The sequence below is a fragment of the Pezoporus flaviventris genome, unplaced genomic scaffold (assembly GCF_033815535.1).
Source record: "Pezoporus flaviventris isolate CSIRO_AGI_PZ_B2104156 unplaced genomic scaffold, CSIRO_AGI_Pfla_v1 ptg000001l, whole genome shotgun sequence".
Classification (NCBI taxonomy): domain Eukaryota; kingdom Metazoa; phylum Chordata; class Aves; order Psittaciformes; family Psittacidae; genus Pezoporus; species Pezoporus flaviventris.
Genome location: NW_026892549.1, coordinates 61,183,859 through 61,204,388, shown reverse-complemented (window position 1 = coordinate 61,204,388; position 20,530 = coordinate 61,183,859). Strand labels below are relative to the sequence as shown.

General features: G+C 42.6%; 1 protein-coding gene and 1 long non-coding RNA gene across 10 annotated transcripts in view; both read right to left on the bottom strand.

Moving 5' to 3' along the window:
- Positions 1-3: 3 nt before the first annotated feature.
- Positions 4-4,985, bottom strand: LOC133273296 (uncharacterized). Of its 3 annotated transcripts, XR_009744725.1 has the most exons (4): positions 4,678-4,985; positions 297-1,113; positions 187-262; positions 5-74 (listed from the first exon to the last, which is right to left on the bottom strand). It is a non-coding gene; the product is annotated as an uncharacterized LOC133273296 (long non-coding RNA). The 3 variants fall into 3 exon arrangements; XR_009744723.1 differs by having other exon boundaries at positions 4-262; positions 4,678-4,983; XR_009744724.1 differs by lacking the exon at positions 187-262 and having other exon boundaries at positions 7-74; positions 773-1,113; positions 4,678-4,962.
- A 4,598-nt stretch (positions 4,986-9,583) lies between these two features.
- The window catches only part of FRRS1 (ferric chelate reductase 1), a 60,804-nt gene continuing 49,857 nt past the window's right edge, over positions 9,584-20,530 (bottom strand). For 2 of the 7 annotated variants that reach the window (XR_009744749.1, XR_009744761.1), the window contains 3 exons: positions 13,821-13,929; positions 12,649-12,729; positions 9,780-9,879 (listed from right to left, as the gene is read on the bottom strand). Coding sequence is in view for 4 of the 7 variants with exons in the window: in XM_061461645.1 (XP_061317629.1) it covers positions 9,830-9,879 (50 nt within the window). In the remaining 3 variants the exon portion in view is untranslated. Of the gene's footprint in view, positions 9,880-12,648; positions 12,730-13,743; positions 13,930-20,530 lie in introns of those variants that run through there. The other 5 variants (XM_061461645.1, XM_061461703.1, XR_009744752.1 and 2 more) reach the window with 4 other exon arrangements.

The window sequence follows — 20,530 nt, the reverse complement described above, 5'->3', positions numbered from 1 at the left end:
GGCAGCCCTGTCAGTGACCATTCTTATGCAAACATATAGAAGCTACCACAGAGTTCCTTAACTTCTTAAAGCATCTGCAGGGGGATGAGATATGAAGTGACAAGTGAATTGTCACACACCATTCCTACAAAGCAGGCATTTCTAGCAATTACATCTATACAAATATGCAGACAAAGTTACACAAACCAGTACTTTGTGCTGGTTTCTTCACTTGCTCTTTTCTGGCATGTGCAAAGCACATCTCCCTCTGTGATATATCTGTCTATCTATATCTATCTATCTATCTATCTACACACACACATAAACAGAATGACAATTGATTCATTCAGCTGGCAATCCATTTCTATTTCCTAATCTGGTTTTTAAGGCAGGGAGATCACAATAACTTTGTATTTAACTATGGAACCTGGTTTGTTTAAAGCTTGTTACAGGAAGTTGGAATATTTTTACATGCCCATTTACTTGTAGCTTCATTTCTGCAATTCAATTTTAAATTCTATTTTCTAATTAAATTGTATTTAATTGAGGCCTTTCTGAATGTGCAAAACTGCCTAAACGATAACGTTGTTCCATGTGGCAGATAAATCTGAGAAGCAGCTCAGAAGATGAGCATTTTACATCCTGAACAAAAGACCCATGCAACAATCTGGCTGCTGACTGCAGAAAACCAAGGGAGGCAGCAGTTGTGCTCTCTTGGGAGGCCTGAAAATGGTGACTAGAGAACAAAAAAGGCCAGATTTGCAGGAGCATGAATGCCTGTCGCAAGAGTTACACAAGAGCTCTCCGGTAGGTAACAGACATCTCTGTCACCATGGTTGCCATAATACCTGACTCCTCCCATTATAGAACTGGATCAACCAACTAAGAACACGTCAGGACACAGGCTCAGAGATCCTTGTGCCTTAACAGCTGCTCATGGAGGTGGACACATGGCCCCTGCACCCGGTTCTAAAGTTTCTGCTGATGACTGCAGTGGAATTTGGGTGTGAATACATTCAGCTTCCATTCCTCTATCTAGAATGTAGTAAGGCCAAGCCAACAATTCAGTTGTGCTTCTTCCTTAAATGACTTCTTTTCCTGTTTGCCACATTTCCTTTCTCAAAAGGCCGTCTCCTGTGGGCAATAAAGAGCTCAAACAGCAAAGTAAAAGAATAACTGGTATTCCATGAGGAGATGTTTAGAGCACTCATCTTCCTTCACATTCCCAAATGTTTTTCCAGCTCACAGCTATTTCAGAGATGTATTGGGGCACAAAGAGTGCTTTGCTTCTATATTTATGGTAAGATCTTATTTCTTTGCATGTAAAGATTACAAGTGTTTTCCATTTTCAAAGAGATGGCAGCACAAGTTGCTTCTCTCAGAAGAAATTTTCCATTAGTCTGGAAACAGCTCATGCTGGCAATGCTAGCTGAGGAAACAGCAGTCGGAGAACAGAGCAGCTGTTCTCTGAAAGAGAATGAAGTGAGAAAGTTAACCAACCTTTGGCTCCAAGCTTGGGTTTGTCCATCAACTACAGTTTCATTGTGATGGCCTCCCAAAAGCAAGTACTCAAAGGTATTAGTCTGCTACATAGACTGGAATGCTAAGTAGCTGCAACTTGCTCTAGGTTGCAAATGCTGTGAGTCACTCCTGTTGAAACCCTAATGTGATGCTAAGGGCAGAGTATTGAGGCACTTCTACCATGGGGATTATCAGGCACAGAAAACCTAATTTAATTCTCCAAGGGAAAAGCCATCACGAGGAATATGAAGCAGCCAGTGGAAAAAAATGTGAACATGGATAATGCTCATCCTGGTGGGGATCATGCAGAGCACAGCAGAGTAGAGTGGAGGTAGAGTTACTATTTTGTAATGACAAAAGGAATGCTGTGAAGTCTTTTGGGTATCAAGAGAGCTTTAAATTCAGTAATGGAAACAAGACATTGTCACTGAAGTGGCCTTTCCCCTACCTGACCCGTCTCATTAACCCACACCTACTGATGGGCCTAAGCAGGATTCTCCATTGTTTTCAAGAGAGTTTCTTTCATGTTTCACTGAGATCTCAGAGAAGGCAAAACCTGCTTCTTCACAACCCCAGGCAGGAGGGTGATGCACAGGGAGTGAAAAGCCACAGTAAGCAGAGCATTCCATTAGGGAAGATGTCTCAAAAGTGGATTCTCCCACAAGATTCAGCCCAGCCTTTCCACTAAAGAAGTGTGGGACTCAGCACAATCAGAACTCCTCGACTTCAAAGATACCCGAGAAATGAATTTGTCCCCGGTTCTTTGGCAATGGCTCTCTGGCCAAAAATGAAAGCTAAAAGACTCAGGAAACACCAGGGTAATCTTGTTTCCTTTTCCCCTGGTGCAGCAAGTGCAGAGCTGACTGCAGAACACAGGATGCTGCGTGTCTGCGCTGTCCCTTGTCCACGTGCTGCTGCTGGAAATCAAAGATTTAGCTTCTCAAAGCAGCTTCTTGGCAGGTACTGCTAATGGCACTGCAGGGTAAATCAAGGTACTGAAGCACATTAATGCAGTTTGTCTTGTATGTGGGCAAGGGGCAAATACATTCCTCTACATCCTTGATCCTTAGCTGGCATTTCCCACAAAGATTCTCTGTCTTGAGGCAAGAAGCTTGACCTTGAATCTGCCCAGACAGAGCTTGTAATTACAGGTTTTGAATGATGAATACTTCGTTTCTAAGTGTTTTTTACCTCCTCAGCCCCTGCACAGTAGAGACCACCATGCCCTAGGACTGCTCAGTGGAGTCCAGAAAGAGTCAGCAAATTCCACAAGAGAAATTCCCTATAATGAGAAAAGAATTTTTTCTAATCAATCCTTGCATTTCAAGATGTTCTTGTACATAAACAAACGCTGAACTGTATCTATCTACCAACATACTATTTTGCTTCAGAATGAGATTTTAGAGATGCCTAAACTAATAATGCATGGCTGCTGTTTTGGGCCATGCACTGAGATCCACGCAAAGCTGAGCATAAAGATGGACAGTTTGTTCCCTAAGTGGGATTTTTGGTTGAACTTGAAGGATTTTTGTTTCAAAATAAGCACTTGTGAAGAAATGACCTCTGAGAACTGAGCTGCAGTAAGAGGTGATATTGCCCATCTACACAAAGCTTTTCAAGGGCCTCCAGGTAGAGGGTAGATGCGGGTTATTATTCCTAGCATAACTCTGCAGCATCTGTCAAACTAACAGATGATACTCAATCTTCCTTACAAAGCTGATGCTAGAGGGATAAAAACTGTATCCTCAGAAAGATAGATACCCACAAGAAATGTGAGTTTAGAAAACTACCCCCAGGAGTCTATGAATGAGCCCAAGCCTGCCCTATGCATGCCACTAAAAATGACTTCTCACTTTCCAGTCAGTTTGGAGCACTACAAGAGTGATGTTCTTTTGGCTGGGTCCCTCAGCACAGATGAGATGCTAAGTTATTTGGCTGGCCTCTACTTAAACCCAAGCTTGCAATATCCCAACAGATGCTATATACAGAAATTATATTGTGCAGCCAGAGCCTTATTTAATGAATTTGATCTCTATAAATAATTAAAGCTACTTCCCCATCTCCCCACTCCCATGAGCAAACTTTGTGCTGTAACTCAGGGAGCCAAAGCTCTTTGGAATCTCATGTTGGTCGATAGTGCCCAGAGCTGCTCACAAGCATTGACAGAAACCTGAAGTAACTCTATCAAGGCTACACATCAGATTTGGGGTACTTAAACTGGATCTAAACTGGTGAACATAGAGGATCAGGCTCTATAAATTGAGGATCAAGTTCCATATCATTAAGTCCTAGCCACACCAAGGTATTAATATTAATTTCCCTATGCTGCAGGCTGGACAGATCACAGTCAGTAACTAAGAAGTGTGTGCTAATACTCACATGGCTCTCACAGCCACGGTATGCAAGCGCCTATGGACACCTCTTTGACAACCTTAGTTTCATCCAGTACAAAACCACGTGTTTTAAAACACATGTAAACATTTTTAAACCCCTCAGTGCCATGGGTTAGTGGTGGCCTTGGCAGTGCTGGGGTAAAGGTTGGGCTTGATGATCATGAAGGTCTTTTCCAGCCTTGTTGATTCCATGCAAAGGGAATTGCTGGTACCCGCAGGAAAAAGGGTTATCATGTCAGAGCTTTGGAAGAGGGAGGACTCTTTTAGGTTGGAATTCCAGCTCAAGCAGTGTCTTTCTGCTCTCTGAGTTTCACGCAGTCTGATGGCTGTGTTGCTTCTACACGAGCAGCTGTGCCACCCCGTGTTTACCTGTCATAACACAGCACAGTCTCTCCATGGGCAGTGCAGCCCTTGCCAAGATCTGACAAAACGCGGGGAGAATCTCCCCACCCACTACAGACAGATGAGACCTACAAGCCCCAGCAGGTTCATCCCTGGAGCAAGGCCAGTTTCTGTGCTCCCCTTTTTGACAGTGCTTCCTTCCCACCAGCCAAACAAGTAATACTGGATGTGCTGTTTGTTAACCTTCCTATGCTCTTCTCCTGCAAACTGTGGTTGGTAGAGGTTTACTCTGTTACCGTTCTTACCTATGCCACATCGCCTCCTGCTCTGTGCCCATCCTGTAAGTCCATCTCTTTGTCAGGATGAAGTACCAGCTGAGCAAGCCCTGCCCCATTCCCAGTGTGAGAGCTGAACTGCCGATCAAAGCTTTGTTGTTATATACCTGCCAATGGCCAGACAAAAGGCCAAATTATAGATGGTGAATACTGCTTCTTCAGCAACTTACTTTCTCATGGATTAGTTAACTTTTTCCTAGTGTTCTTCATGATGTCTCACCCTCATGATTTCTTCCTTGGTTTATGTTGTTCTTGAGATTATGTTTAGATCCGTTCCAGAATTTCAAGCATCATCTATTTGAATGCTTCCAGAGGTGCTAAGGCACATGCAGAAGTTAATCATTGACATGAAATAGTACCAAAAGTAAAATGAAGTCAAACTGATCAAAAGCAAAAACTGGGCTTCCTGTATCCAAAGGTTTTTCTACTTGTTTGGCTTTTTCTACTTGTTTGTTTTTTCCCCTGGTCTTAAATACCCTTTCTGGGGTTCATTTTCCCCTCATCTCACTTACTGCTATTACTATGGCCCACCACCAGATATGTTCTTCTACAAATAGCCTATGTCTGCTCATCAAAAGACTCTCATAATCTGTCTGGGACCATGATCTGCTATGCCCTACCTTTCCCATTAGATTTGGTAACCTTTCAGGCAGTGAAATGCTCTGCATCTTTCCCAAACTGTATTGTTGGAAAACCCAGTATAAATACCATAAACCAGGCTACTGCCTAGGATAAATACAGACAGCTGAGCTAAAAAATAAGTTATCTGGTTACCATTAAAGTTAAGGGAATGGAATGCTATGCAAGTCCTGTTAGTTGTAGATGATCTTTGGTCACGGTAAACACTGAATCATGTTATTTAATGCACATTAAAAAGACGTGTTTTCTAACAGTGCATTTTGCCTGGTACTGATAAGGTCTCTAACATGATCAGAAAATTCAGCACATACAAAGCATCACAAATACAAAGCCAAACCTTTTATGAAGGCTTCTCTCAGTTAATCTATAAGCTCACTATGGCACCATCGCCTGCCCAAGTGTTGGTAAAACACCTCGTGCGTCTGGAGCGCAATATGCTTCTTCGGTTGTAGAAGCCCCTGCACAGAGAGTGGTGAGATCTCTGAATGAAGGAGAGGTTATTTGGAGGGGAATCTTCTAGGTTTGTGGATTTCCCATTCATAGGTGCACACTTTGTCACTTATGGGCATGCAGGTAGAGAGAGTTGTTAAGCCTCGTGCCCAGTACTGTAGCTTGCGCTGTACATACACCGTAACTTACCACCACTGACCACCACTTATCAAGGCAGATGGAATTCAATACCAACCAGAAGCTTGGTTATTGACAAGTCACATTTTTCCTTTCAAGAGCTAATGAAAGCCCTTCTGAAAACAAGAGAACTTGTGGTCATGAATAGGATCACAGAATGGTTTGGGTTGGAAGGGACCTTCAGAGCTCCTCCAGGTCAACCCCTGCAATGAGCAGGGACATCTTCACTAGATCAGGCTGCCCAGAACCGCATCCATCCTGGGCTGGCGTAGCAGTTCACTGCACATGGAAACATACTTCCAGCACTGCTGGCAGAGACAGAGGTTTTACAGCTTCCCTCTGTTTGGAGCTCCCTGTCCCAGGTCTTCAGAAAGCCGCCTGTAAGTGTCACAGAACCCACTGAGCCCTCTTGAAAACCTGCCCCAGTGTGCTGAGCCTGTCACACCAGCAGCATGCTAGTAAAGAGCAATGTGTAGTGCAGCAAACATCCTTGCCACAAAGGTTGAACTGAGGCAGCGATAGTGTATGATATAACAGAGAAGGAAACCCTGAATGCAAGGAGACACAGGGTCTACTCAAAGCTCTGCTTACTGGATGCATTTTCTGCTGCATATGAAAGCAGCCAGGGACTGCTGGACAAACTCAATGGCAGCCCCTGGCTCAGCCTCCAGCCTCCCAGGGTGAAAAATGCCACTCCTCATCTCCAAACCAGGTGCTGTCATCTGCTAATGCATAACATCAGCCTGGTTGTTGATTTAGACAGGGCACTAAGATGAGACCTGAACTATAGCCCTCTGTGATACAGCCAGCCTGCTATATCCAAACAGTTTCAGCATGCAAAGAATTGAGAAGTCAGCCAACCCACACAGAGACATTTTTTGAGGTATTAAATCACAGGGCAGGACCTTTCCTTGGCAAAGCAACAGCACAGCTACTCGTGGAAAAGGTTGTTAAGAGCCTAAAATGATTAGCATAAGAGACTGTTCAAGGGCAAATCACATTCGCTAATGACAACTCTGGTGTATTAGTCTGCCTCTGGGTCTGCACCAGCCAAAACCAATCTGTTAAAGGGTAAAATTATAGAGACCAGTAAGGCACAGCAGCCTGTTGGAACAGGATAAAATAGAACAGAAACACCCTTTGAACCATACCTCGCAGTGAGCACTTGCTCCTGACTTCCAGGGTTTCCAACAGTAATCAAGGACGTGTTTCAGTTCTCTTCTGGGCTGGGCTGGGCTGCATTCTGGTAGCATGGTTTTGGCAATATTCCATTACTGCTATGGCTGGTTGCACTTGTTATTTTGCATGGACATCTATAAAGCAAAAAGGCTGTTGAAAGTGTTTGGGTGGTTTTTTTCCCCCCGACTCTTATTTTACCAAATGACAACCCTCACTTTAGGCAGATTCTGAATTCAGATCTCACCTAGATGGCTGTGCAAAGAGTAGTCCATGTTCGACAATTGCTCTCCTTCCCCATGAGCTTTCTCACCATTCTCCCCATCTGCCACGTGGGAAGCAGGAAATACACAGTGGAGCAGGACTGATTTTCCTGATTTGCACAAACTCATTCACACTTCATCCAGGTTCATAATTGCACAGTGAAAAGACAGTCCTTATACTCACATTTCATGACTCACACCACCAAAATAATGGTAAATCCAGTCCCCATTTAAAAATCACTGCTTCTGCATTAAAGAAGACACCTTAAAATGTGCCAAGTTCCAAAAACCAGGTTGCAACCAAGTGCATTCAGCAACTGTCAGCACAAACCTGCTGTTCTGTAACTGGTACAGTAGCACTGTAGATGAAATACAACACTAACAGCTACCTGCCAAACCCACCACCTACCTGTGACAAACAGCAAGTTCTCATGGGTTCGATGTTTCAAACATTTCTTCAGGTACTGTAAAAAGTCAGAAGAAAATTGACAATAAATATCATTAAGGAATATTTCTTCATTGTTCTGAAATCAGCGTTTTCAGTTATTCAACAAGACATTTGTTTCTTGGATAACCTTACTTGTCTTCATTCATCTAATACTGATTCCATTACTAACACTAATTTAAAAAGTGGTAAAGAGTTAAATGTATTGTTTAGGTGTAAATATTAAAGGTATTTAGTTTAAGGGAAGAGTCTTACTCCCACCAGCAGTCTGAATTGTGTCTGTGAGCTATCATCAGGAAACTTCGTCTTCAGAGAAGAACATGGAAATGTCTCATTCAAACCAGACAGTGTTGTCCGAGATAGAAGAGAAAGTCTGAGTGTTCTCATAACCTGAAAACTGTGGGAGAGCAAAGAGTGTTTCAGATAGCTGGAATGATGGAATGGCTGGGACAAGGGAATACCAGCCCTATGTCAGGGATTTTTGATGCCTTTATAGTCATAAATGCCCAAACCAGCGCTAATAAATTTGGCTGAGCCTTGATTAAGCCCCTTTAATATCATCTAACTAACTTGTCACTTTGTCCTGAAGATGCTAAGAAATTTGTCAGCTTTTGTCATAGGTTTCATCATTTTGCTTTTGCCACTGCTCCAGTATTACTGTCCATCCATTAAAAGGCCAAAGGAATCTGCTGGTTTTAGTCTGCAGCAGTGGAGACTGTGCTCAGACCTTGTCACAGTCACTGCTTAAAATCCATGTTAAAAAGCTCCTGGTATGCAGAAATTCCCACTTGCAACACCTGGTCACTGAATTTTGTTATCATTTTTCTAAAGCAAGAGGCCTTTCACTGTCAAATTGCTGTTTCTTACAGTGTTCCTGAAGAACCACTTAACTTCCTACAGAATAAGTTAAGCTCCTTTTGCAGAATAGAGTTTCTATTAAATCCTTCTATCATTCTTCTCATAACATTCCACTCAGATTTTAGCATCTTTCTTGATACATTGCCAGCAAAATTGGACAACGCATTCCCCACAACAGTTGTACTCATTCCCGAATACAGAGGAACTTCCATTCTCGTTAGAACATTAACCGTTTTAGCTACAGGTTTGCTATCATCAGTTAATATTGATACGACTATCCAGAATGACTCCCAAGATCTCCTCAGCACCATGAGGTTTCAGGGCAGTTCCTTAATTTGAGGAATTTCATCCTTCCTAAAGAGAGGACTGCTTTTGATATGGATGTTGGTTATGAGCATACAGGCTGGATACAGTTACTTCTTAGCTCTCACCTCTCTGTTCTTGACTTGGCTTGATGTCAGTTTGGTTCCTAATGAAGGCATCAATGAAAATAATGTAGGTACTCTATTGCCTTTCCCAGAAGGAACATCAGATGAGTGACAGGATTTGTTTCCCATCTATTGGTACTCACTATCTCACTTTAATGCATTATTAGGTCTTGTACAAGCCTACCCAACCCTTGGCCTGGAATTGATGATGTTAGAGTGACAAGCCAGAAATTACCTGGGTTATTCTTTCTACATCTTTAAATAGCAATGCACGTTTCTGTAAGGAGTTTTGAAATGCAGTAAGTGCTACAGGTTAAAGCAGTTAACTTCTGCGGCAGACCACACTTGTGCTGATTGTACTAAACAATGGTTAAGAAAATAACTACTCCTCTCCATTGAAGAGAAAATGATACCTTGCAAAGGAGAGAAACCACAGCCAGGGCTTTGAGGCTTTGTGGAAGCAGCTAGTACTGCCTTCAAGTGTCGCAGCAGTTCAGATGGCTTCTTAGGACTCACTAGGAACTGTCGCATTCCAGTATGATGTGTACACATATAAACTGTTTCTTGACTGTGTAGCATTGCTTGATTTTCATTTAATGCAGGACTATGAACACTAATTCTGATCCCTCATGGTGCTGAGGGGTGAGAAAATCCACAATAAACTAATTGTGGTGATCAGCTTGTCTTCAGAATTTTATCAATTTCTTCTCCTATATAACAAATCTCTCCTGCAAAGAGTTTTTATACAGCAAAGAAGAGAAGTTGTAAGTTGCTAGCATTTTTGTACTCATTTGTAAAGGAACAAAGAATTTCAATGATTACCTCATTGCCCAGCCAATATGTTAGTCTTCAAGCAAGAACTGATCGAGATACCTACCAGGAAGACAGTACCCATTGACTTTGATTTAGGTTTTAGATACAGTTACTTTCAATCACTTCCTGTTTTTAAATGAGTGCCACAGATCAAAACACTGAGGCCACATACAGTCGTATTTAACAATCACAGTCTTCCTACTGCAAAACGGCCCATCAAAATCTCAGCTGCTGTGAACACTGTAGGGTTGGTTTAGCTCTAAGCAGTACCGGTTTTGAATTATAACAATTGTGAATTACTGCTGTCATTTACATCATGGCTCTTACACAAGTCAGCCTTAAGGAAAGAAAATGAGAATCACTTTCTTCACAGTACAAATCACACATGGAGCTGTCTGTGATTTCTGAACTGCAGACGGTCACTTCCAGGGTCTGTTTGCCCCATGGAGGCATTATTGTCAGAGGAAAAATGAGACACTGCTAATCATAGAATCACAGAATCCCGGACTGGTTTGTGTTGGAAGGGACCTTAAAGCTGATCCAGTTCCAGCCCCTGCTACGGGCAGGGACACCTCACACTAAACCATGTTACCAAAGACTCCATCCAGCCTGGCCTTGAACACTGCCAGGGATGGGGCAGCCACAGCTTCTCTGGGCACCCTGTGCCAGTGCCTCAGCACCCTCATAGGGAAGAGCTTCTGCCTTAGATCTAACCTGAACTTCCCCTGTTTCAGTTTGAGCCCATCACCCCTTGTCCTATCGCTACAGTCCCTGATGCAGAGTCCCTCTCCAGCATCCTTGTAGCCCCCTTCAGACACTGGAAGCTGCTCTGAGGTCTCCACACAGCTTCTCTTCTCCAGGCTGAACAGCCCCAATGTTCTCAGCCTGTCTCCATACAGGAGCTGCTCCAGCCCCTGCTCATCCTCATGGCCTCCTCTGGACTTGCTCCAACAGCTCCATGTTCTTCGTACATTTGGGACACCAGGAATGCACACATGAAGTACTAATGAAGAACCCTTATGATATGAGTCCTTGTATGGGCTGATATAAATCCAAAGGAAAATAGAGATCTTCAGCTATTCCTACATAACACTTTGTAATTGATATGAGCTTGGAAACCAGAGTTTGCAAGGAAAAACCAAAAAGCCTGATTAGGCAAATCTAACTGTTTTGCAATTAAGCAGATTGGAGGCAGATGCCACCAAAGACCCCTTGTAAACTTCTAAAGTGCTGAGATTAACCCAGGCAGACTACTACTGCAGCCTACAGATAAAGGAGAATGCCTGACATCTCCAGCTGCTTGAGTTTATTTATTCCACATGGCAAGAGAAGGCACCTTGTTCATGAATTGTAATCCTTTCCCTCACTTGGGAGGATCCAGTTATCTAGAATGACTAAATGACAAAGTAATTGAACAATTAAAGATGTGCAAACTAAAGAATTAAGATTATTCTTATCCCACTTAGAGGTCTGAAACTGAGGGTATCTAGATAACAGAGGTAACTAAATTAGATACCTTCTCACTAGTTAGGAGTGTTCCTCTAAATCAGACAGGTTTGTTGGCTCATTACTCCAAAGATTAAGTAAGTAAATTAAAGGCAAAACTAGATAAAAAATACAACCAAGAGGTTAATCTAGAATAATCAATTGTAGGCTCTAGTAAATGTATGATTCATTCAGAGGATGCACGTAACAGTATATGGAGGGGGGGAGAACCAGGACAGAAAGTTGATCTGAAAATACTGATTTAGCACAGGAGGATCCATGGCAGTGCCTTTTATACTAAATGTTTCTGAGAAGCTGTACTACACACAGCTTTTCCCTACAAGAAGTAGAAAATCACAAGTGGATCATTCCTTCCAATGAAAGGTTAATCAGAGGATTTAGAGTCATTTTCTAGAAGAGAAAAAAAGAAGAATCAAGAGCCAAGATGTTTTGCTGATTCACGTTCCTCTTGGAAAGCTCTGTGTCACCAGAGTAAACCCCCAGTTGCTTCAGTCATATTCAGAGTCTGTCCTACACATCTATATTGCTCATGTTGTTTTCAAAACTGGCATTTACATTTCACTCAGTCCTACACAGCAAGCACCTTGTACCCAAATTAAGGGATCAGTATGAAAGGAGTCTCCAGAATGTCCTACAAGTGCTTAAAGCTGCTCTGAGGCTTTCATAGTTGCTTAGGTGAGGGATTCAAACTGGGGGTCAGTTTTGCCTGCAGCCTGTCAGAGCAGACTGTGCACCCTGGGAGCTGTCACCATGGACCCACAGAGGTAGACAGATTTGCTCAGGGTTTATAGGATTAATATAAGATAGGAAAAAGACCAGGGATTAGGATAAGGGTGAGCAGAAGCGGGAGGAGGAGGTGCATGAGGCTGAGGCTCACCCAAGGGTTTTTGGAAAGCAGATGTTACCAGGCTGAAGAAAGTACAAGCCAGCAGCTCAGGTGTTGCTGTTAGCTTTGCTGTAGCTCTCATAATGGCAAGGACATTTAAGGCAAAAGGCTGCAGTCAAAGGAATGAGAACTTGGAAGAAGGGTTGCTTCTAATCCCACTTGCAGCACTGTGTGCAGTGCTGGTGTCCCCAGCATAAGAAAGACATGGAGCTACTGGAGCAAGTCCTGAGGAGGCCATGAGGATGATGAAGGGCTGGAGCACCAGTGTTATTGTGATATATGGTACACATCTTCATACAACTGGAGAAAGGGTATTTACCTAAAGAACATCCTTGAATCTCAGAAGAAAAACATATACATATAAACTAATTCATTATTAACCTTTACTGGTGTTTGAAGAGTAACCTATGTGAAAAAGTGTTGACACAGATGCTGACATGTGGTGCTCCTTCAGGGAAGGGACAGATTACTGTATGTGGTGCTCATTCCTTGGTTCTTCTCCCATTGCTGACAGTCCACTGGAAACTGAGGATGTGGAACTTGTCATACAAGCACTGAGCAGCTATAAGATAATGTCAACCTGTCATCACAAGCCTGAGCTGCACTGGCCAAAAGAAGAGAACAGACCCACTAAATTAAAGGATGCTAACGGTGAACTGGAACTGCTGGAATGTTCCTGATTTTTCCTTCAAACTCCAAAATTCATTGTGTCCAATCCAGTGACGATGACAAACAAGAAATGTGGGTTACGTTTCTAATCCAAACCCCAAGAGCCAGCTTCTTCAAGTCTCCTCACTGCCCTGGCTCACTGATTACTTTTTGCACTATCCACAGAGGATGATAAAATAGGAGCCTTTGATGTGCCAGCAGCGTTTGAAAGGCCCCTTCAGCCTCCAGGAGGAAGAAAAGAGTTTCCCCACATCATGTTAAACTGCCTCTATAGGTAAATTTATTTTGACAGCTTAGTTTATGTAACAGTTTTCCACCACTTCCCTTTCTTCCTGCTCCTCCCTTCCCTTCTCATGCTCTTTACTCCTCCTTTGCACTTTCCAGTAGCCACAGGTCCACCCTCTGCCCTCCTCCTTTACCACATTTAAGCACCCCTCAATGATTTGACCCATTAGCTCAGCAACAGCCACCATGTTACTTGGTTAGCTCCCTGACACCTTAAGTGAGTGGATTCAGTGAGCACACAGCCAAATAAGCTGTGGGGATACACATACAGGACTGAGAGAGGGAGGCAGGATGCTTTTCCTCAGCTCCACACAGCCATTATAAACTTCTCATGCAGTATCACCCTAAGTGACTACCAAGTAAAGAGTTTACTATCACCCAGAGGATCTGCTTCAGATTTGGGTGAAAAGAAGGAAGATAGCTACATTTTCTCACCAGAAAGGTAATATTATGAAACAAGCCTGAAATCCTCACAATCAAAAGAAACCTTACAAGAAAAATAAAGGAAACCACATTATACCAGAGTTGTTTTTTTTTGCTCCTAGTTAATTATCACCCCTCTAAGGTAAGGTAAGGGGTTAAGTAAATATATGCTGCTAGGAGAAGCAGAACTGAAATGTTTGAATCTGTTGCAAAATACAAGTAGGTGACCTACTCTCACAGGCATCTGGATGACTGTTCAGCTTCAGCTGCTTGCGCTGCATCACTTTGAGCTCCCCACAGCAGGCGTCAGCCAGTCAGAGCCCCTGTGTTATTCAGATGACCTGCAGACAAACAGGGGACAGCTGAAATCAGCCTGAGCGACAAGTGAAGAGCTTTTCTCAGCCCCTGTTTCCAGATAACAAACTCCTCACAAAAAGAACTAGGTCTTCTTCACTGAACAAAATTCATTTGCAACATGTGTTATCTGCCATAAGTAATCTTATCAGCTCTGCTAACAATAGTTTTTGCATAATCTTATCACTGTTTATTTTTTCCCATTAATAGCTGGAAGAGCTTACGCCAAACAAATTGTACGTGGGATATTTTTTGCCCACCCACAGCACGGGATACTGAGTATCTGGAGCACAGGAAGGATTGCCAGGGTCTGAGGTCATCGTGTTTTCACAGCAGCTTCAAGTTTCAGATAAATAGCTAAGCACACATGCTCATAATACACGTCAGCATAAGATCTCTCATGGTCCCTGGACCACTGTAGTAAGGTTAGGCTGAGCCTGCAAGATAGCTGAGCTCATCATGCAACTCATGGCTGCCAGAAGAGTCACTTTTCCTCCATCAGCTTTCTCCTCCCACTGCTGCTCTCCCAGCCAGAATCCCATTCCTACTTACTCCCTAATCATGGAATCAAACAGGTTGGAGAAGACCTTTAAGCTCATCCAGTCCAACTGTTCCCCAGCACTGCCAAGGCCACCACTAACCCATGGCACTGAGGGCCTCGTCTCCACAGTGTGTGAACACTTGCAGGGACGGTGACTCCAGCCCTGCCCTGGGCAGCCTGTTCCAATACCTGAGCACCCTGTGGGGAAGGAATTGTTCCTCAGCTCCATCTAAACCTGCCCTGGTGCAGCTTGAGGCCGTTTCCTCTTGTCCCATCCCTTGTTCCTTGGCAGCAGAGCCCAGCCCCTCCTGGCTCCATCCTCCTGTCAGGCAGTTGTAGGGAGCAATAAGGTTCCCCCTGAGTCTTCTCTTCTCCAGACTGACCCCCCCAGGTCCCTCAGCCGTTCCCCATCACACTTGTGCTCCAGGCCCTGCACCAGCTCCATTGCCCTTCTCTGGCCCCGCTCCAGCACCTCAGTGTCTTTGTTCTCATCAAGCCTGTTCAGCTCACTGGCACAGTGGGCACTCATGGACTGGGGGGCTTAGGTTTCATTTTGGGTTTTCTTTTAATTGCTTTCCTGGCAGATGGGTGAGTTCCATCAGTTCACAAAATAGGGGAAGGAGAATGGCTGGAAATGTGGCTGGAAGTGTGGGAGGAGAAAGCAGGAACTCCTCTTTGCTCTGCTGAGAGCTATCAGATAAGGTTCATCTCTTCTTGCAGAACACCTGAGCTCCAGAGCTCAGGGTAGAGCTTGCTACAGGCGCAGGCTGGTTAGGCAGCTTCCCAGAGGAGCTCTGCCCATGCCTCAGGAGATGGGAATCAGCTGATGTAGCCCACACAGCTTCCATCCTTCAGCCTGCAAACAAGAAGCCAGTCATTAGGGAAACTTGCAGAACGGTTTCACCACCTCCATCCTTGTCTCTGGCTCTTCTGCACCACCACGCTCCCAGCCCCACCTGCAGAAAGGCTTTCTCCTAAGGAATTCCTGCTTCAGCTCTGTCCTCTAGTTTAAATCATCTGTACATTCAAGGCTTCCACCAGCAGCACTTGTACTCAGAGAAACCATTCCTGGCATTAAATGGTCACAGAAATATGTCTGCAAGGCCCTAATTTTGCTCTGCAATCCTACTGAGGCTTATGAGACCCACACGCCACCACTGTTCTCCTTGTGTCCTCCAAGAGCATCAGAAGAACATGTCACACAGCATACCTTACTATGGACAGCACACTACCCACGTTATGTGCCCCAGGATTTGGCCCTGGCCATGGGGTATTCACCTACTGGAACACAACCAAACTACACAACAACTAAAGGTGGTTCTCAGAGCCCTGCTAAGAATTCCCCATGCAGTTGGCTGGGTAGGATTTAACTCTGCACTATTCTTGGAAGCGTGTAGTGCAGCAGTTGGAAACTGCCAGGTTGCAAGCAATGCATTCCACAACACGCTCAAGGCCCTGAGCCTGAGCACTTCAGGCTCTCTGTGGTTGCTTTTATTTCAGTTTATGTTTTGTAAAGCAAACACACAAAATCCCATTGCATCTCTCAGCACCTGAACACATTGTGTTTGGAATCTCACGTTTAGTGTCACCACAGTTATTACACTTAAACTAGTCACTGAAGGGGGGGTTTAAATGAGAGACAACAGGTTGTTAAAGCTGCTGTGTGGAGCCTCTCACTTTCAGGGTTTCACAAACCATTCCCAAAATACACGAGACCAAGAACTGACAAGTGTCTCAGAACATGGAAACGGCTATGAAAGCCATGCTTAACTGATTAAAATATTTAGTATATATATATATATACACACACGATATATATATATAATCAATAGACTTTGACAAAGTTCACTGTGTAATTTTAGAAGATGGGGCAGGAGGATCTGTATTTAGCACATTTTAGCGTTTATAGCTCCACTGTACACATAGGACACACACTTACCACGGAACAGAAGGTTTTCTACAATATTGAAAGATATCTGACCATTAGATTTATTATAAAATACTATTAAAATGATGTTTTAAGAACAATTGAAGGCAACAACCAATGTCTCTTCCTTTAGTTTGATTTTGAAGACTTAATATATTCATGGTTATGAATAGCAACAGGAAGGGAGTTGTACCAACAGAAACATAATAGTCCAAGTTTTTTTTTCCTCCCAGGGTGTGCCTCTACTCAAACTAGTAAAGAATATAGAATTTAGCTTCATAAAACTGTATAAAACAGATACCTGGATGTTTTGTTTCAGTGACAGGACACAGTAAATTCATTATGTTAAAGGACCTGCTTAGGAGCAAGTTAATTCTCCAGACCTGGCCTTCAGACAGAATGTGAATCCCAGCTGAGAGGTGGCAGGGATTTTGTTAGGAACTTCCTCTAAGAGCCTAAAAATACACCTTTTTTTAATAATTTCCAATATTGTATAATTGATGGAGGAACATGTGGCTTCTCCTTTCCCTACGACTTTTCATCTTTAGGCATACTGGTTTCATACAATCTGGACTCTGACTAAACTATAACAGAAAGCATCTCAAATTGTATTCAGCTGATAGCGGTCAGGCAATCCCACATGCCATTAGACTCTCATCATTAGATTAAAGATTTGGTGACCAACAGAAACTGAGAGGCTATACAGCTGTAGATGTATGAGCCATGGAAGGAAAATAAGCTGCAGAAGTCTCCCAAAGACATGCTACGCACAACTAGTCTGGTAGCTACTTGTATCCCTAGATGCAATATTTAAACATGAACAGGTACCCACAAAGACACCCAATACCTTTACTAATTACTAGTAACTTTATCTATATTTGCATTATATATTATTAGGTATTATACATATGTATAAATATTGTATACATTTTATATTTATGTATAAAAAATAATATTCTGGGGATAGTTGCTTCAACTTTGTCTCTCTAGGTTATCCTCACTTTAAATCCTCTTTCTCCCATTATCAACATACATTTTTTGTGAAACACCTTCCAGTTTAGCTTAGAATTTACGACTTGATGGATACATGAAAATGTCAGTTATAATATGAAAAAAATGAGGTCAAAGTAAAACAAATTCCATGTGATAGGAGCTGCTTCTGACTGCTAGTCTTCCCCTGGACTTCAAGTCTTCTATTTACTGAGGGCTAAGTTTTCTGTCACTGAGAAGTGTAACTGTCTGAAGCTTTTTAGGGAAAGACACCAAAAAATGCCCCACGATGAATCCCAGAAGAGTTCTTTGCCCAGCCAAAAGCTGTTTGCTGCTTATTGAGCAGCATTAATGCACTGTTGACTGAAACGGCTGGAAGTACTTTGCAGATTAATGATGGAATGGTCTTTGAAACCAACCTTTGAGACAGACAAACCTTGTTTCTTTGGGGAAATAACATACAGCTAAAGAGAAAGTCTCCAAAAAAATTTGGGCGAGCAACTGCCCTAAGGCGTTAGTTGTCTATTTGTGTGAATTTCACCTGGAATAAACAGAAGGAGTTAGATCTTCAAATTTCTATTCTTTTTGGTTTATTTTTCCTCTTGAAAATTCAAAACCTCGGTTCTGGTTGGAGAAGAGACCATTTCTCAGTCAGTTGAGGTATCCCAGGCATAAGACCTCTCAATTGTCAGGATGCTGCAATAGACATTGTTAGTGAGGGGACTTCAACAGAATTTCTCTCCTCATCATTCCTCCACTGTCAAAGATTCAAAGGCTACATGCAGACAGATGCACAGTGGCAGTACATTTACTCACTGTAAGAACATACGATCTGCTTTGATACCAAATCCAAACCACCCTTCCCCTGATTCAAACAGAGTTAGAGAAGGCAGCTCATCACAAAGGGAAATAACCAGACTTAAGATGCTCACAGAAGTGATTCATGAACACGGTAACCACCCTTTCCAGAAAGTATAGGCCATATTTTCAACTGATCACAATCTGGCCAACTCCATCCACTTCAAACTCACTTTTCTGAGAAGTGAAAGCTTCATGCTCCTTACCTTTAATGAGATGTTTCTTCTCAGAAGCAACTGTTTGCTAGTACAACAATCTCTAACTCACCGTACATGTATTACCTTAAGTTAATGGTTTATTTCAAAAGAAATCCCAGTGAAATGAGTCAGAGTAGAACTGAGGATGGCTCTGTTTGTAGAGGAGGGCCAGGGACAGCCCCTACGGTTCTTGATGCCAATACTAAGACTTTGCTCTGGAAATGGACAAAGGGATTTGCATTTCCAGCTGTGAAAGCACTTCTGTGGTCTTCCTTCTAGGTTCTGTTTCAGGATATTGCCTTCTTCTGAATTCCCACCCACTTTTCTGTAAGAGTTCAGAACACAACTTGTGCTTTAGATTCTCGTTATTACTCCTACATTAGGCACCCGGTGCAAAATGGAAATGAACAAAGGAAGAAGTGAAGCCAAAAAGAATCCAACCTGTCTGATTCATCTTGTGATACCACAAACAGTTTCTGCTGCATAACTCAGAGAATCTGTTCTACCGAAAGAGACACAGTTGCCCATTACAGAAACACAGGCTAACACCTTGTTCTCCCAAAAGTATTTTAGGTTTGGGTTTTTTTCTTCAACTCGCAGAATAGGGAGGTAGCTTCCTGGTTATATTTCTGCCAGGCATAAAGTTCTGGAAACCCTTGTTCTAAGAATCCTGCAGACTGAAAACACAGCTGCTCAGATTCACTGATCTAACCCGTAACACTGCAGATACTCCATGCTTAAGGGGCAGACAAAATGACAGCTGGTCCATTTCTTCTCTTGCACGTAAATCCCATTTAAAATAGGATTAAGAGAACTGCAAAACAACCTACTGAGCGAACAGCAAATCCTGCCGAGCAAGGGGATATGTATGATTTAAACAATTTAAAATGGGCTTTAAATACCTTCCTTAATAATGGCCACTTAAAAAGGTAAGCAACGTTGCAGAAACTGTCTGGGGGTTTAGGTTCGGGAAAGGTACAATAACTGCTTCTTGGGTCTGTGAGAATATAACATCCACAGTAAGGTTTGTAAAAGCGTTTGAATCACTGTGGAGCACAAAGTTAGGAAAACATTTGAGATCATAAAAATTCAAGGCGATGCAATCCCATTGATTCTATTTTCAACTTGAAATACTGATCTCATTTCACTCATTGAGAATGGAATCCTATATATACCAGAGGACAGATTCTGACCCAAAACAGACTTCCTTATTTCTGATGTAATCCTTTGCTGCTTTAAGTACTTTTAAGCATTTTGAAGTCCACAGACACCCTTAAATTTTAAGAGTAACTTCACTGAAAACAAAGATGAAAAAAATTTGGGGGTTTTTGGGGGGTTGGGGTGTGTGTGTGTCAAAAATGCAATAAGGCAGGCTATACTGACTTATAAAATATTAAACAGAAAGACTGTCTCCCTGCAGCAAGAATCTATTTATTTAATTCAGTGCTGTGGTTGAACTTATTCTCAAACCCATAAACTGAAGACATTGCAATTCCCATGCAATCAGCTTCTTGATAGACCTCAGTACCCTTGCCTTTGAACTTCATATTTGCATTTATGTGGTATTGCTTTTAATTTTGGGTGCTGACCAAATGAGGCATATATTAGTATTTAAACTATAAATATTCATTGGAAAATAAAATGGGGTCTTTGCAAGTTTGAACAAAACCTCAGGGTGGATCACAGTAGGAACAAAATGTTAATGCGTCCTTAATCCCAGTGTGGAGGGGGATAGTCTGCTTGTGTATACAGATGAACAATGACATACTAGAATCCTAGAATGGTTTGGGTTGGAAAGGACCTTAAGGTCATCCGGTTCCAAAGGTGAAAACTGAAATGAAATATTGATTCCTATTGAATGATGAGGGTGGAACTTCACCACCAAATGTCAAGTTCTGCAGTGTCTTAGAATTTGCTAGTAATGACCCTGATTTGCCACCAAGGTTTAGGTCACTAATGACATGTAAAGTAACACCCCTTACCAAATGTTGCTGAGTTTAGACATCTCAATGAATTAGCAGGAGAAAAACCAAACATGCTGACTGACTATCCTGTTGGTGTCCTTACAAAGACTT